The sequence below is a fragment of the Aptenodytes patagonicus genome, chromosome 3, assembly GCF_965638725.1.
Source record: "Aptenodytes patagonicus chromosome 3, bAptPat1.pri.cur, whole genome shotgun sequence".
Taxonomy (NCBI): Eukaryota; Metazoa; Chordata; class Aves; order Sphenisciformes; family Spheniscidae; genus Aptenodytes; species Aptenodytes patagonicus.
The window spans coordinates 1,339,320-1,355,279 of NC_134951.1; the positions used below are offsets into that span (position 1 = coordinate 1,339,320).

At 55.1% G+C, this 15,960-nt stretch overlaps 1 protein-coding gene across 1 annotated transcript; it reads left to right on the forward strand.

Moving 5' to 3' along the window:
- Nucleotides 1–9,816: 9,816 nt before the first annotated feature.
- On the forward strand, nucleotides 9,817–15,794 carry CIMIP2C (ciliary microtubule inner protein 2C). Its single transcript, XM_076335284.1, has 4 exons — nucleotides 9,817–9,941; nucleotides 10,672–10,711; nucleotides 11,220–11,332; nucleotides 15,635–15,794. The coding sequence occupies exons 1-4, from the start codon at nucleotides 9,817–9,819 to the stop codon at nucleotides 15,792–15,794; spliced, it is 438 nt and encodes a 145-aa protein (XP_076191399.1).
- Nucleotides 15,795–15,960: the final 166 nt, after the last annotated feature.

Below are 15,960 nucleotides of genomic sequence, written 5' to 3' on the forward strand. Positions count from 1 at the left end.
ACAATGAGCTTTGGGGACAGCACGCTTTGGGGACAATGAGCTTTGGGGACAACGAGCTTTGGGGACAGCGTGCTTTGGGGACAATGAGCTTTGGGGACAATGAGCTTTGGGGACAGCGTGCTTTGGGGACAGTGTACTTTGGGGACAGCGCGCTTTGGGGACAGTGTACTTTGGGGACAGCATGCTTTGGAGACAGTATGCACTGGGGACAGTATGCATTGGGGACAGTGTGCTTTGGGGACAATGAGCTTTGGGGACAGCATACTTTGGGGACAGCGTGCTTTGGGGACAATGAGCTTTGGGGACAGTATGCATTGGGGACAGTGTACTTTGGGGACAGTGTGCTTTGGGAACAGCGCACTTTGGGGACAGTATGCATTGGGGACAGTGTATTTTGGGGACAGTGTGCTTTGGGGACAATGAGCTTTGGGGACAGTATGCATTGGGGACAGTGTGCTTTGGAGACAGCGTGCTTTGGGGACAATGAGCTTTGGGGATAGTGTGCTTTAGGGACAGTATGCATTGGGGACAGCGCGCTTTTGGGACAGCGTGCTTTGGGAACAGCATGCTTTGGGGACAATGTGGTTTGGGGACAAGGAGCTTTGGGGACAGTATGCATTGGGGACAGTGTGCTTTGGGGACAATGTACTTTGGGGACAATGAGCTTTGGGCTAGTGCGTTGGTAGGGCGGCGGTGCCGGCAGGGCACTGCAGCAGCCGGTGGAGAGGGGAAGCAGAGAACAATTATGCAGCTCTGGCTGATGGGCTCCGTTCAGATGTCAAAAATATCCTTATCAGAGAGCTCTTGAGCCAGAATATGCAGCAGCTCTGTGCAAGGATAGAGAGGATTTCATTTTCCAGTGGGTGATTTTGCCAGGAGAAATATCACCTGCCCTTTCCTCCAGGCTGCTTTAATTACTTTTCAAAGCCTGCAGTGCTTAGCTCTGCAGATTCCCACACTGGGCCCACTGTCTGCCGAGCTCACCGGTGGCTACGGTGGTCCTCTCTCCCATCGGCAGCTGAAGTCCCAAATCCTGCAGAACAGGAGCAGGGACTGAACCAGCTTTTCCGTCAGCATCGGCCTGGAGGGGAGCCCTGGCTGGGCGGCAAAGGGGCTGTTGCTGGAGGCACGACAGAAAGGAGCAGAAAAGCCCCTTCTCCTGCAATGCAGATGTTCCTCAGACCAAGTCCAGGGCCCGCAGTCGCAGGGAGCAGGTGCCAGAGCCTCCTTGCCCTGAGGGACAGCAACGTGCATGTCTTCATTTCCCATCGGACTCACGTTTTTTGGCCCTTTCCTTCCTTGTGTGGATGCTGCCGCTTTGCCCCAACAACAAGAACTGAGCTGGAGCCTTGGAGGGTGGGTAGCAAGGAGACCCTCACGGAGGGCAAATATCCAAACCACAGCACCTTTCTGGAGCTTCTCCAGCCCTTTTTCTGGGGAGCTGCCGAGTGCTTTACAGGTATCACCACAGCTCCTTAGAGAGCAGCCACACTAATTCACCCCCACACAGAGGGAGCAGAAGCCCCCATTGATGAACTGCCCCGTGGAGCAGTGACTGTGTACTATAGGTGCATGGAGAGCATCCAAGAGACTTACTCACGACTGCTGTAATCAGGGCCAAGGAATGAGCAGAAAAAGGGCTGGGAGGAACCCTGGTCTCCTGCCATCTTTCATCCCTCCGCTCACAGACCCCACCTTTCAGATCCCAGCTCTTCCCGACCTTGACTCTGCCACTGCAAGTCTCCCTCCGTCTGCCGTCGTCCCCCCTGCAGCGGAATCTCTCTCATTTTAAAGAATTTCAGGGATGCAACTGTCATGAGTGAGGCTTTGTGGGATGAAGCTGCCTCGTAGCATCGTCTATAATTTTGAGTGCTGCAGTGGGCGGCTCTGCATGTGTGTATCGGTCTCTGGAAAAAAGGAGGAAAATGCTGTGGAGGCAGTTTCTGTAGATAAGCAGAAGTGTGAGCAAGTGAAAGGACTTGCTGAGAAAGGGGGAACGCCAAATCTGAAGCAAACCAGTAAACTTTCCTGTGTAAATCAGTGCCTGCAAGGTGTCCTCATGAGATCTTCTGGACTGAGTGTCCCACCCTGGTGCAGCTGTGCAGGGAACAGGCGTGAGCTCTGCACCCTTAGTAACCTCAGGTCCTTCTGTCATAGACTCATAGAATCATTTAGGTTGGAAAAGACCCCTAAGATCATCGAGTCCAACCGTTAACCCAGCACTGCCAAGTCCACCACTAAACCACATCCCTAAGCACCACATCTACACGTCTTTTCAATACCTCCAGGGATAGTGACTCAACCGCTCCCCTGGGCAGCCCGTTCCAATGCTTGACAGCCCTTTCGGTGAAGAAATTTTTCCTAATATCCAACCTAAACGTCCTTGGTGCAACTTGAGGCTGATTCCTGGAGTGATGTCTTCCCCCTGGAGCGATGACAAGACCCTCACTCATTTCCAGAGCAGCTGAAGCTTCTGCCTGGGGTTTCCTGGCAGGGCTGAGCTGGTCTGTGCACGCATGGAGAGTCCCAGGCTCTGTTATAGTCCTCGCATCTGCAGAGGAGACACCTGGACTAGGGCTCCTTGGCAGCCTACCCAAAAGCATCATTTCCAGACAGAGAAAGACGAAGTGCGCAGGGGAACCCAAACCTTTGGTAGCTCTGAGACAGCAGCTCCAGGCACCCTGGCGCAATGCTCCTCCCAAAAGCAAGCTCCAATTAAATGCCTGCGAAGTTTCTGCCTCTGTGACTGCTGTTGGAAAGCCATTGCTGAACCACATGGGTCTCCTGGCCCGGAGCCTTCGGCTAATTTGCAGCCTCACCCTGGTCACGGTTATCTTCTTGCTCCAGCAAAGATGGAGCATTACATTTCATTATCCTTTTCCCTCTTTCTCGCTCCCTTCTGTCTTCCCCTTTTTCCCTCCAGATGAATTCCTTAAGTGCAATCCTCACCCCTCAGCCTCTCTTTTGCTTGACTAAACAAGCCCAGCTCTTCTCATCTCCTCCTGACGGACAGGACCTCTCTTCCCTGATCATCCTTATCTGCAGCTCCTCAGGCCAGGAGGAGCACGTCGGTACCTGGACCTTCACATCATCTCTCCAGGCCATGCTTGAGGGCACAAACACCGCCGGGGCTCGGCACCGGCCAGCACCTCCTTGCAGGTCTGGGGCCCACAGGCACGCTCAGATCCTTTTCCTTGGTCTCTAATGCATTTTGCGCTCCAGCCCATGAGTGATTTCTGTGCAATGTTCTCACCGTCTCTTCCAGCATGTCGTCAGCAGGTTTATCCGCTCTCCCCTTTTATGCCCTGATCATTAGTGAAAGTGTTGAATGCAGCAGCTCCCACGTTTGGCTCCCCAGGACCTTTCCTCCTTGAGCTGCCTCCAGCCTGGCCCCTCTCCCTCCACCACAACCCATCTCCTCTCCCTCAGCAGCTTCTTCACCCCCTTCAAGCCTCCCACCGATTCCCGTCTCCTCCAGCTGCACCAGCAGCCCATCTCCCCTGCCCTGGCTGTGCTAACCCCAGCTAGAGGAGGTCCAGTCTCCTTCCCCGACCATAAGATCAGCAGTTTTCAAAGAAAACGATCTAGTCAGTCTAGCAGGACTGAGTTTTGGTAAATCCATTTGGCCTTTTGCATCATTTTCCATTTACTTTCTTATCTTCCCATTCTATCATCCGAGACGGGTTGGAAAGCCGTGCGGATGCCGGGTCGCAAGCACGCAGTGAGCCAGACAACCGTCTCGCTCCTTCTTAAATCCCGGAGCTGGACTTGTTACTCAGCAGCTGTAGCAAAGCAGCAGCTCTCAATGGGTGGATTTTTTTTATTATTATTTTAAATTCTGACATGAAGGTTTTCCCATTTTCTTGAATTCAGCGCAATTAGCAAATGGAGCTTTCCTAAGCTCTCTGCCCTGCAGAGAGGAGCCAGCTGTAAGGACGTGGTGGTTTTCTGCATGAGGTCTCCCGTGCCCGGGAACAGCCCATCGACTCCACGGCAGATCGGTCCTCGAGGAAAGCAATGCCATGTGGCTTTGGGAAATACCGAAGCCTGAGGCCGCATAACCCGGTGAGACCAACACATGCCCCTGCTGCACGACCTGACCGTGCTGGAAGAGAAGGCGGCTGGGAGACCTTCTCCAGGGCTAGCCCTGTGATGTCCTAGCGTGAGGCGGGTGCCAAAAGCCCCTGGATTTCTATTTTCTTTCCTCTTCTTTTTCTTTTCTTCTATTTTTTTTTTTTAAATTTGAAATAGAACTTAGATCGAGATGCAAATAAAGAACAGCCCCTCCAATCCCCACACCTCCCAGTGCCCCTTACAAGCATAATAGGATTATTTTAATAGAACATGCAGATCTGTGCGTGCAATTATTATTTCTTACATTGGTTCTTCATAGGCCACTGACCCTTCCCAAAGGCTTTCCAGGACAGGTCCCTGGTTGCCCTCCTGGGGCAGGAACAGAACCCACTATTCCCCTTACACGAGGAGCTGGGGAAAAAAACAAAAAGCCTGAAGAACGCGAACCTGGGGACATTTCTGGATCCCCTACAGCAGGAAGGTTGGGGGCAGGAGGTGCGGGGGTTGTTGGGGAGGGGTGCAGGCAGTGGTGCCAGGGTGGGTGCAGGCAGAGGGTGCTGGGGTGGGTGCAGTGGTGAGAGCTGGCTGGGTGCAGGCGACGGGTGCAGGGGATGTTCAAGAGTGGGTGCCGGGGGTTGCAGGGGATCTCAGGGTGCTGGGGGGGAGGGGTGCAGGAGGGTCCGGGGGGGTGCTGGGCTCCCACCGTTGCCTGGTGACAGTGTTTGTGACCCAGCTGGGCCAGGCAGAAGCAAAGAGGATGGATCCAGGGGCAGGTGCAGCGCAGGGACCCTCCCCAGCCTGGACACGGCTGGCAGCGGGTAGGGGCTGAGCACAGCCAGACCTGCACCTCGGGGCCCCACACCCTGCCCCATGCACCCTGCCCCCTTCATGGATCCCGCACCCCACCCCAAAAACCCTGCACCCTTCACGGGTCCTGTTCCCTGCCCCATGCACCCTGCACCCTTCATGGACCCTGCACCCTGCCCCAGAACCCCTGCCCCCTTCATGGATCCCACACCCTGCCTCATGCACCCTGCCCCCTTCATGGATCCCGCACCCCACCCCAAAAACCCTGCACCTTTCACAGATCCTGCACCCTGCCCCATGCAACCTGCAACCTTCACGGACCCTACACCCTGCCACATGCACCCTGCACCCTTCATGGATCCCTCACCCTACCCCAAAAACCCTGCACCCTTCATGGATTGGGCACCCCACCCCAAAAACCCTGCACCCTTCACGGATCCTGCACCCTGCCCCATGCACCCTGCAATCTTCACGGACCCTACACCCTGCCCCAGAACCCCTGCCCCCTTCATGGATCCCGCACCCTGCCCCATGCACCCTGCACCCTTCATGGACCCTGCACCCCACCCCAAAAACCCTGCACCCTTCACGGATCCTGCACCCTGCCCCATGCACCCTGCACCCTTCATTGATCCCTCACCCTATCCCAAAAACCCTGCACCCTTCATGGATTCTGCACCCTGCCCCATGCACCCTGCAACCTTCTCGGATCCTGCACCCTGCACCCTTCACGGATCCTGCACCCTGCCCCATGCACCCTGCAACCTTCACGGACCCTGCACCCTACCCCAGAACCCCTGCCCCCTTCATGGATCCCGCACCCTGCCCCATGCACCCTGCCCCCTTCATGGATCCCGCACCCTGCCCCCTTCATGGGTCCTGCTCCCTGCCCCATGCACCCTTCCCGTTATAAGACTGTGTTTAACACGGGCTGTAAGAGCCGGGCGCTGCAGGGACTCCATCTCCTGACTGCTCTGCCCTTGTAACCCCATGTCTTCGTGTTTCCTCGGGCTGTTTTACATGGGTCAGGGGTTGCCTTTTCTGTTGGTGGTTGTAGAGGGACCGAGCGGCGGATTTTCTCACCTCCTCATGCATATCGCACGAGGGCAGTGAATAATGCATGCAGCATTTGAGAGAGGCAGACTTCTCAAGTGCACCCTGCTAAAACACCCGCCTGGTCCTGGAAGAACTTTGGGGGCTTCTCCTCTCCCCGGTAGCCCCCAAATGTCTCTTGCCCAAGCAAGCTGCACCGAGTTTCAGCTCGTCCTCCCCCTGCCCTCTCCGGTGACGCAGCTTCCCCAGCCCCTTCCCATCATCACATGTTTTCTCCCCCCTTCTCTTGTTTTCTTTCATGTCTCCTTTTGTTTCATGTAAGCAAAGGCCCGTGCGACAGCCAGGGCTGGTCCGAACTGCCAGGGGATGCCCTTGCCCCGGGCAGCCCTTGCCCTGGGTGGGCAATGCCTGCCCCTGGCAGCTTTCCCCTGATATAAAGCCAGCTCGGGTGCCAAGGCTGTGTGTCCCGTGCACCCAGGAGGTGCAGCCGCACCCGCAGGCTCCTTGCTGGCAGGGTTACGTGTGTGGCTGGCATCCATCCCTCTCGCTGCTGCTCTCCGAGCTGCTGGAGTCCATTTCTCCCTTGCAGGCAGAGCTATATTTGTAGGAGATATATATATATATAAAAATTTTTTCCTCTGGTCTTTTGAGATAATTTTCAGGCATCCAGTGCTCTGGTTGACAGCCCACTCCCGGTTTGCATCTGTCCTGGTTTCGGCAGGGATAGAGTTAATTTCCTTCTTAGTAGCTGGCACAGTGCTGCGGTTTGGATTTAGGATGAGAACAAAGTTGATAACACACGGATGTTGTAGTTGTTGCTAGGTAGTGCTTACACTAGTCAAGGACTTTTTAGTTTCCCATGCTCTACCGACTGAGCAGGCTGGGGGTGCACAAGAAGCTGGGAGGGGGCACAGCCAGGACAGCTGACCCCAACTGGCCAGAGGGACGTTCCATACCATGGGACGTCATGCTCAGTACAGAAACTGGGGAAAGCTGGCCGGGGGGGCCGCTGCTCGGGGACTGGCTGGGCATCGGTCGGCGGGTGGTGAGCAATTGCATCGTGCATCACTTACTTTATATATTCTTTTACCACTATTATTATCATTATTTCTCCTTCCTTTTCTGCCCTATTAAACTGTCTTTACCTCAACCCACAAATTTTACTTTTTTTTTCCCGATTCTCTCCCCCATTCCACTGCGAGGGGGGGCGGGGAGTGAGCGAGCGGCTGTGCAGTGTTCAGCTGCCTGCCGGGTTAAACCACAGCAGCATCTCACCATTTTAACTCCAAAGCGGGTTTGCTGCCAAACCTCTTGCCTTTCCTCTTCTTCAGCTGCTCTGGCAAACGGCAAACTGCAGCCATGCTGCAGGGAGAAACGCCCGAACGCCCCGAGCTGCGGGGCCCGATGCACGGGCGCTGGGCTCTGCTCTGCCTGCCCTGGGCTGCGGGCTGGGGACCCGCCTGGCTGCGTGGGTCCTTGCACGCTTAAATTGCATCCCACGTGTTTGACACCTGTACCTGCTCGCAGAAATATCCCCAGCACTGTGGAGGGTGGCAGGCAACAGGGTACTTACATGTCAGATATCTTTATTTACCGCTTTGCTTTGGATGTGTGGCCCGTTGATACCAGTGGAGGTGGACAGCATTGCGGGGCTATGTCGCCAGCTGTACATCATCCCTGCTGTGTCTCAAGAGGCTCAGACAAGAGAAGTGCTCATTATTTGGCTGTTAAACCAGAGCTGAGCAGAGGGAAGGGGCCGGCACGGCTCTCTCGTCCTGTATGTTGGTGAACGAGGGTGTCTCCAGTCAAAGGCAGGGTATTTAAACGTGCTGAGGATCAGGTGAGGCGAACTGTGGCCTGCTGGCGCCGTGCTGGATCTGGCCACTGATGTCCTGATGTCCTTATTGCACCAGCGGCCACGGCAAGCAGAGTCCATTTAACAGAGAGGACCTTCTCTTGTGAAAAATCATCTGGGTCCTTAAATGAACAAACCCCTGGTCCCAAGTCATCTCAAATATGAGCAAAGTTTGTAGCGTGCAAATCATCATTCCCGGTTCAAGCTACACCATGGGAACTGGGCAGGGTCAGGTAGAAAAACTGACGTATAATGGACTTTCCTGGGAAAGCTGGGGTTTTTGTGCTGTGTTTGTCCCAGAATGCTAATTGGGATCTTGCTGCCCGGCAGACAAATGAACTTGTGCTCATACCTGGGGTGTCTGCGGGGCGTTAGTGCAGCAGGACTGAGCAGGGACTGGGCTCAGCACCGGCGGCTGCTGGGGCCACTGAGCCCAGTCCCTGCGGGGGCAGGCAGCAGGACAGTGGTTTCATCCACATGGACTCGAAAAACAACCGCTGCAGCATCCCTGGGGAGGGGGGACAAGGCACAGGACTCAGCGAGCCCCAGGGTCTCATTGAACAGGGGATGCGCTAAGTAGTTTGTCATCGATTTTCGCCTTCAGTTATCTCCTTTCTTCGGCAGCTCTGTTTTCTCTGCCCTGGCAGCAAGGGGAAAGGCTTATACTTCCTTCTTTTTCCCTTAGAGACTCCTTTTCTTCTCCTGGCTTTTGCAGAATGATACAGCTCTGCGCTCAGAGCCAAGGTCTCCCGCACCAGCTGAAACGCTAGTTTCAGGTTATAGGCAGAGCATCTCAGACTGCAGCAAAATTAATTCCAATATGCCTTGGGTGAGTTTGCTTGGCGAAAAGAAGCAGTTTCCACCGACTCCCGTGAAACGCAGCAGTGTCTCGGCACGACGGGCTTTGCAGGAAAGCCGATTGCTCACGGCCATTGCGAGAAGCTGGAGGGAGAACAACGACGTATTTCCATGCTCTGGGAACACACCGGGAGTCCTACAGGGTCTGCAGGGTGGCTGAAAGGGCGAATGCAGTTATTTTTTTACCACTCATTATTAATGATAACTGGATTTTCAGCTCTGAGCGTGCAAAGAGCTAAGGGAACTTCCAAATAATGTCTTTGTGGGGCAGATGAAGTGGTAGAAATGAGTCTGTGCAGCCCTCCCCTGCTCTCAGGGGCCAGCCAGCGCCGCGTCCTGATGAATTCCCTGCCCCAGCCCGGCTCCGTGTTTTGGAAAGGGGGCATCTGTGGGGCTATTCCCTGATTGAGGGAGGTTGGTTCCTGGTTGCTTTATGGGAGGCAGCATCACGGGGCCTCTGGGACCGTCCCAGCAGAAGACTGGCCCCCCAAGATGCTCTGCAGCATCTCCCCATCTAGCCCTGAGCCCTCTGCGAGCTGCCCGGTAGGAATGAGTTGAGTTTGGTACCACGTCCTCAGCCTGAAACCCCATGGTTTGTGGGAGGTGAGGCCACCAGGAGACAGCTGGCCAAAATGCACGCTGACCTTCCCTGGACGCTGGGGGTCTGCGTGCTTGGAATAGAGGGGTCCCATTCATTCTCCCTCTCCCTGCTGGTTTTCTGCCAGGAGAGGGACTGGCTGCTGCCCTTTCCCATTCCCCGGGTGCATGGCCAGCCGGCGATGCGGTGAACCCTGCTCTGCTGGCAGCAGCTCCCTGCCTGGGGCACTTCTAAAATGCAAGGAAGGGTGCTTAAAAGGGAAAATGAAAACTGAACATGTCCTGGATCACGAAGGCACCGTTCCCTCCATCACCAGGATCCCTTGAGCAGCGGTTTATCCTCAGATGCAATGCTGTGCATCAAATGTGGGTTTTTGCTAAAGTGGGGTTATTTAAACCCAGAGAGGCGGGTGCTGGCTCCCAGGGGCATTTCGCAGAGCTGTGGAGAAGGGAGCTCCCTGCTCCCGGAAAGCTCCAGCATGGCCCTTGCTGACCACATTTCCCATGCAAGTATTGAGGGCAACATCCCAAACCCAGCATTTTCCTTCAGGAACACCCGTGGGAATGCTACCATGAGACACCCCCAGGGTCCCCAGACCGTGACGGCATGCCAAACAGAGGGCCAGGACCCGTGCCCGCACACCCCACTGCACACCTCCTTCAGCCTGGACGGCGGCCGATCCCAGGACCTGAGCAGGTGAGGATTTACCAGCTGAGGACACGGGGGACCGTGGAGGGGAGCCAGGGTGGCCACAGGCTCCCGCTGGCTGCTGGGGGCTGGAGACAGATGACCCCTCCTCTGCTGCCTGCACACGGTGAGGCTTGCTGCCCGAAATCCATGCACAGGCAGCAGGCAGAGATGCCGCCTCGGCAGCCAAATTTGATTCCAGGCAGCTCGAGTGTTCGGGTGCTCACAAAACTGAAACAAGCCTTGGGGGGGGGGGGGGGTTTAATCCCAGGCTTCGCTCATGCATGTGCATGGGGGAGTGCACTGTGCGTGCTTAATGCACGCAGGCAGCCAGGGCTGCTGCGCCGGGGGGCTGCGTGGGGAGCAGCCCCCCCATTGCAGCAGTCAGCTCTGCCCCTTCCAGAGCCCCTGTCTCCGCGGGCTGGCATGCCGGAGGGTAGGGCACAAGGCGGGGGGTCTTGAATGCAACGGGCTCTGTCTGCAGAGCAGCGGGCAGAGACCTGCGTGCACAAGCACCTGAGAGAACTCAGCATTTGAGAAGCAGCAGGAGCGTCTGGCTGCAGGAGCCCCTGCTACGAGCACACTGGCCCCATGCCTCTGCCACGGCAGGGACTGTTTCTTGCTAACACCTTACGATGCACCACAAATAACGCAAGACAAGCTGCCAAATTAATGAGGCGAGCACAGTCGCTGCTTATTGATTTGCCTGTTAGCGCAGCAGCCCGAGTGTCCGAGGCAGGGCAGCTCAGGAGCACGGCTGTGACCGGCGTTTCTGCACGGTTAGAGGCGGGAGGTGATCGCCATGTGCTTTGCGGTACCAACCCCTGCAAAATCCTGGTGCAAAGAAGACTTGGAGCACTGGAACTCAGCCGAAACGCCTGGATGTTACGTGGATGAAACGCCTGGAGGCTGAGGGGAGACCTCATCGCTCTCTACAACCACCTGAAAGGAGGTTGTAGCGAGGTGGGGGTCGGTCTCTTCTCCCAAGGAACAAGCGATAGGACGAGAGGAAACGGCCTCAAGTTGTGCCAGGGGAGGTTTAGATTGGACGTGAGGAAAAATGTCTTTACTGAAAGAGTGGTGAAACATTGGACCAGGCTGCCCAGGGAAGTGGTGGAGTCCCCATCCCTGGAGGTATTTAAAAGACGAGTAGATGAGGCGCTTAGGGACATGGTTTAGTGGGTGGTGGTGTTGAGTCAATGGTTGGACTTGATGATCTTAAAGGTCTTTTCCAACCTCAATGATTCTATGATTCTATGGTTCTATGATGTTTGCCTTTATCTGCAGCTGACCCAGCAGCACCGCGAGTTTTACTGGGACAAGAGCAGGATGCTGTACCTCCTTCCCTACGTCGTGCTGCCCTCGAAGGAAAAGGAGAGATATCCTCATCCACTCGACCTGTGAGTACCGATGTCCCTGCAGACAGTCCCTAGGACATGGTGGCACCCAATTCCCAGGGCTTGGGCTAGTGGGACGAAACCGGAGGGGTCTAGGGGAGAGCCAGCCCCACACCTGATCCTCCTTCTCTTCTTCACCCAAACCTTCTTTCCTCAGAAAAATGAGAGCAGAAGAAACCAGATTAACCTGGAAGGAAAGAACAGGTGGGCAGCGTGCCAGGCTTTGAGGCTTTTTTCCCAACTTAGAAATCCCAGGTTTGTTTTTTTTTTAAAAGCAAGCATCCTCCTGGCTGTGGGTTTGAAATCCTGGATGTTTGTTTATTTCAAAGCCCTCACAAAAACTGAAGCAGCATCCTGGGGGCTCCGTGTCCTGTCTCCTCCCCTCCTCGTTGCTGTGGGACACCCCACAGGGTCTGCTGCTCCCTGGGACCTTTCCCACCACCAGCACGGCAGAGGAGACCTGAGGGCTGCAACTGTTTTACTTGAATATTATGCCAAAGTGGCTGCTGAAAAAGGCATGACTTTAGCAACCAAGCAGGTGAGCTGGCCAAAGGTCCAGCTGCCACCCCCAGGTTGCCCACCGGCCACCCAAGCCATCACAAACCGGTGAGGTCTCTGAGTCACCATGGCCATGAATTGATGGGGGAACCCCAACCCTCTCCCATAGCTACCTCCTGCCTCCCCGTAGCCAGGCTGGGCTGGGCATGGGCACTGCTGGGGCTCCTCTCCTCTGAGCTGGTGGGTCCAGTCCTCTGCTGACCAGGTACCTCCAAAATATGAGGTCCTGGAGAGAGGAGGAGGTCACAAAAACTGAAAGGCAAAAATTGCCCTTTTGTTATTGCTCATATAGTCACTCACGAAAAAAAGACATCAAGGAGTGAAGCTCCTGGGTATTCCTCATCCCTCCCGGACCTGTTGCCCTGGCCGAGGGAGCAGAGGGTCAGAAAGGTGGAGCAGTGATCCTGGAGGGCAGCATGTAGGCATTGCTCCTCATCCAGCCCTCGGTGCATCTCATGGGTGCGTTTCGTTTGCTATATCCCTTGCTGTGCTCAGCATGCCTGATGGCACAGCTTCACAGTTTCCGCGCTAACAACCACATTAGGGTCACTGAGACCTTACAGATGTCCTCCCTAAACCGCTGGTGTCAGAACAGCTCATACTCACAGATGTCTCACTAAAACATCTGTTATTACCCCAAATTAAATCCTTTCGTTGCCCCACCTGAGGGTGTCCAGCCCAGCACTCCCATTAGCAGATCCCCAGGCAGAGCTGCAAACCGGGACAGACCAGTGCTGTGGTTATGTTAGATATAGAATCATAGAATCATAGAATAGTTTGGGTGGGAAGGGACCTCTAAAGGCCATCTAGTCCAACCCCCCTGCCGTGGGCAGGGACATCTGCAACTAGAGCAGGTTGCTCAGAGCCCCGTCCAGCCTGACCTGGAATGTTTCCAGGGATGGGGCATCCACCACCTCTCTGGGCAACCTGTGACAGTGTCTCACCACCCTCAGAGTAAACAATTTCTTCCTTCTATCTAGTCTAAATCTCCCCCGCTTCAGTTTAAAGCCATTCCCCCTTGTCCTGTCGCAACAGGCCCTGCTAAAAACTCTGTCCCCATCTTTTTTATAAGCCCCCTTTAAGTACTGACAGGCTGCAATAAGGTCTCCCCGGAGCCTTCTCTTCTCCAGGCTGAACAACCCCAACTCTCTCAGCCTTTCTCCATAGCAGAGGTGTTCCATCCCCCTGATCATTTTCGTGTCCCTCCTCTGGACCTGCTCCAACAGGTCCGTGTCTTTCTTATGCTGAGGGCTCCAGAGCTGGACGATAAATATGTAAACCATTGGTCTGTGCTTCTCCTCCACCGGTCTTTGCTACTGCTCTGCACGTGGCAGTCCTGCAGCAAGGGGAATATGTGCACTGAAACACTGCAGGGTCCCATGCGTGCAGCCTGGCGTGCCTATGCTGAAGTGCAGATGCTGAAGTGATGTTTGAAGGTTCCATCTAAGCTCCTCGCTGAAAGGCTGTGGCAGCTGAGCCCCCAGCACTGCCCCGGCATGCACAGGGGCTGAGCAGCTCCGAAACACCTCGCTGTCACAGCGGAGCTTCTCCTCCTGGGAATGTCAGGGCAGATGCTGCAGAAGCTGGGCCGTGTGAGGGAGCTAGTCAGCGTCTCTGGGGCACAAAGGTGGACAGAAGTAGACATAGCACTGCTGAAACACAGATTAAGTGGCTGGATATTTCTCTCCAGCGCTGAAAGCACAGTGGGTATGTTGGGGATGGAAAGAAATAGTGGTAAAAATTTTTTAGCAAGAATAAAGGGAAAGTAAAACTTGGTGGGGACATGGAGCAGCACAGACCACAGACCACAGACCACATTCAGGGAGCAGCGAGGCTGAACTCCCACGGAGAGACTTTGCATGTGCAAAACCAATTGAGACCACCTAACTTGACAGCCGTGGGCTGTGCGTTACTGCCTGGCATGCTCTGTGGCATAGCCCAGCATGGTGTCCCACCACCCTTCTGGATGGACACCCACAGCACTGACAGCCCCCAACGCCCTGCTCAGCCCTCCAAGGACCAGAGGAGCCGTCAGAGGAGTGTGTTGCTCTCAACCAACGCAGCTTATAGCTGGCATCCAAAATTCCCTCTTGCCTTGAGCTCCGAGCACAAACTGGCCTCCTGGGATGGTTACACTGGACCTGAAAGGGGCTGAAAATGCGTCTACAGGGCGGCCAGCCCAGCAGGACTGGGAGCTGAGCTGCGGTGGGAGGCAGCTGGAGCCAGCCACCAGCAGAAATACGTGGGTGCCCTCTAGTGCTATATTCCTGTGGCTCAACAGGGGTGTAAAATACGGGGAAAAAAGCTTCCAGTCATCTTCAGAGGGCTTCAGATAAAATACCTTCAGATGTTTTCCTTATATCTGGCTGGATCTTCGCGTCTTGTAACTTGTGCCCATCGCTGCTCTTATCACCATGCACCTCGAAATTCAAGGTGCATCCTCCAGCCTCCTACATCTCTACATCCTCTAGATCCTTTTTTCTCTGCTACCTGCCCTTGGATAGCTGTAGATAATAAGAAGATCCCCTCTGCCTTCTCCTTTCGAGGCTGAATAACCCAGCTCTCTGCCTCTCCTTGCACATAGAACCATCGAATCACAGAATGGTTTGGGTGGGAAGGGACCCCTCAAGGCCATCTAGTCCAACCCCCCTGCCGTGGGCAGGGACATCTGCAACTAGAGCAGGTTGCTCAGAGCCCCGTCCAGCCTGACCTGGAATGTTTCCAGGGATGGGGCATCCACCACCTCTCTGGGCAACCTGGGCCAGTGCTTCACCACCCTCAGCGTAAAACATTTCTTCCTTCTACCTAGTCTGAATCTCCCCTCTTTCAGTTCAAAGCCATTCCCCCTTGTCCTGTCGCTACAGGCCCTGCTAAAAGGTTTGCCGCCATCTTTTTTATAAGCCCCCTTTAAGTACTGACAGGCTGCAATAAGGTCTCCCCGGAGCCTTCTCTTCTCCAGGGTGAACAACCCCAACTCTCTCAGCCTTTCTCCATAGCAGAGGTGTTCCAGCCCTGTCGTGGTTTAATCTCAGTCGGCAACTAAGCACCACGCAGCCGCTCGCTCACTCCCCCCCACCCGGTGGGATGGGGGAGAGAATTGGAAGAGCACAAGTGAGAAAAACTCGTGGGTTGAGATAAAAACAGTTTAGTAATTGAAATAAAATGATAATAATAATATGATGATAATAATAATAATACACAAAGCAAGTGATGCACAATGCAATTGCTCACCACCCGCCGACCGATGCCCAGCCAGTCCCCGAGCAGCGGCCCCCCCGGCCAGCTTTCCCCAGTTTATGTACTGAGCATGACGTCCCATGGTATGGAACGTCCCTCTGGCCAGTTGGGGTCAGCTGTCCTGGCTGTGCCCCCTCCCAGCTTCTTGTGCACCCCCAGCCTGCTCAGTCGGTAGAGCATGGGAAACTAAAAAGTCCTTGACTAGTGTAAGCACTGCTCAGCAACAACTAAAACATCGGTGCGTTATCAACTTTGTTCCCATCCTAAGTCCAAAACACAGCACTGTGCCAGCTACTAGGAAGGAAATTAACTCTATCCCTGCCGAAACCAGGACAAGCCCCCTGATCATTTTCGTGTCCCTCCTCTGGACCCGCTCCAACAGGTCCGTGTCTTTCCTGTGCTGAGGACCCCAGAGCTGGATGCAGTGCTGCAGGGGGGGGGGTCCACATCATGTGCTCCAGCCCATCTCGGTGGCCCTTGCTCCAGTATGTCTGTGTCTTCCTTGCACAGGGGAGCCTCGGACCAGCCACAGCACTGCAGACACCGACCAGGGGGGTTGGATGCTGCCTCTGCCCCACGGACGACTCTCCTGCTTGCACAGCCCAGGAGGCAGCTGGACCCTCCTTGCTGCGAGATGGGAAGTTACAGGGACGCTGTGAGCTATGGCTAGCCCTGGAAGCCCGTGAATCTGCAAAGTTTTGTGTGTGGAGCTCAGAGCAGCTACTTAAACAAGCGGTTAATTGATGGGCATGGAGCGTTTTGCCCCTGCTGTGTGCTCTGGCTATCTAGGCTGGCTAACGCTTTCTTATCAACCCTTCGCTGCCCATCCGAAACGA

Coding starts and splice junctions, on each gene's coding strand:
- CIMIP2C (XM_076335284.1), top strand. CDS start 9,817: ATGAGACACCCCCAGGGTCCCCAGACCGTGACGGCATGCCAAACAGAG. Junction 9,942..10,671: donor CGATCCCAGGACCTGAGCAG/GTGAGGATTTAC, acceptor TGTCCGAGGCAG/GGCAGCTCAGGAGCACGGCT. Junction 11,333..15,634: donor TATCCTCATCCACTCGACCT/GTGAGTACCGAT, acceptor TTCCTTGCACAG/GGGAGCCTCGGACCAGCCAC.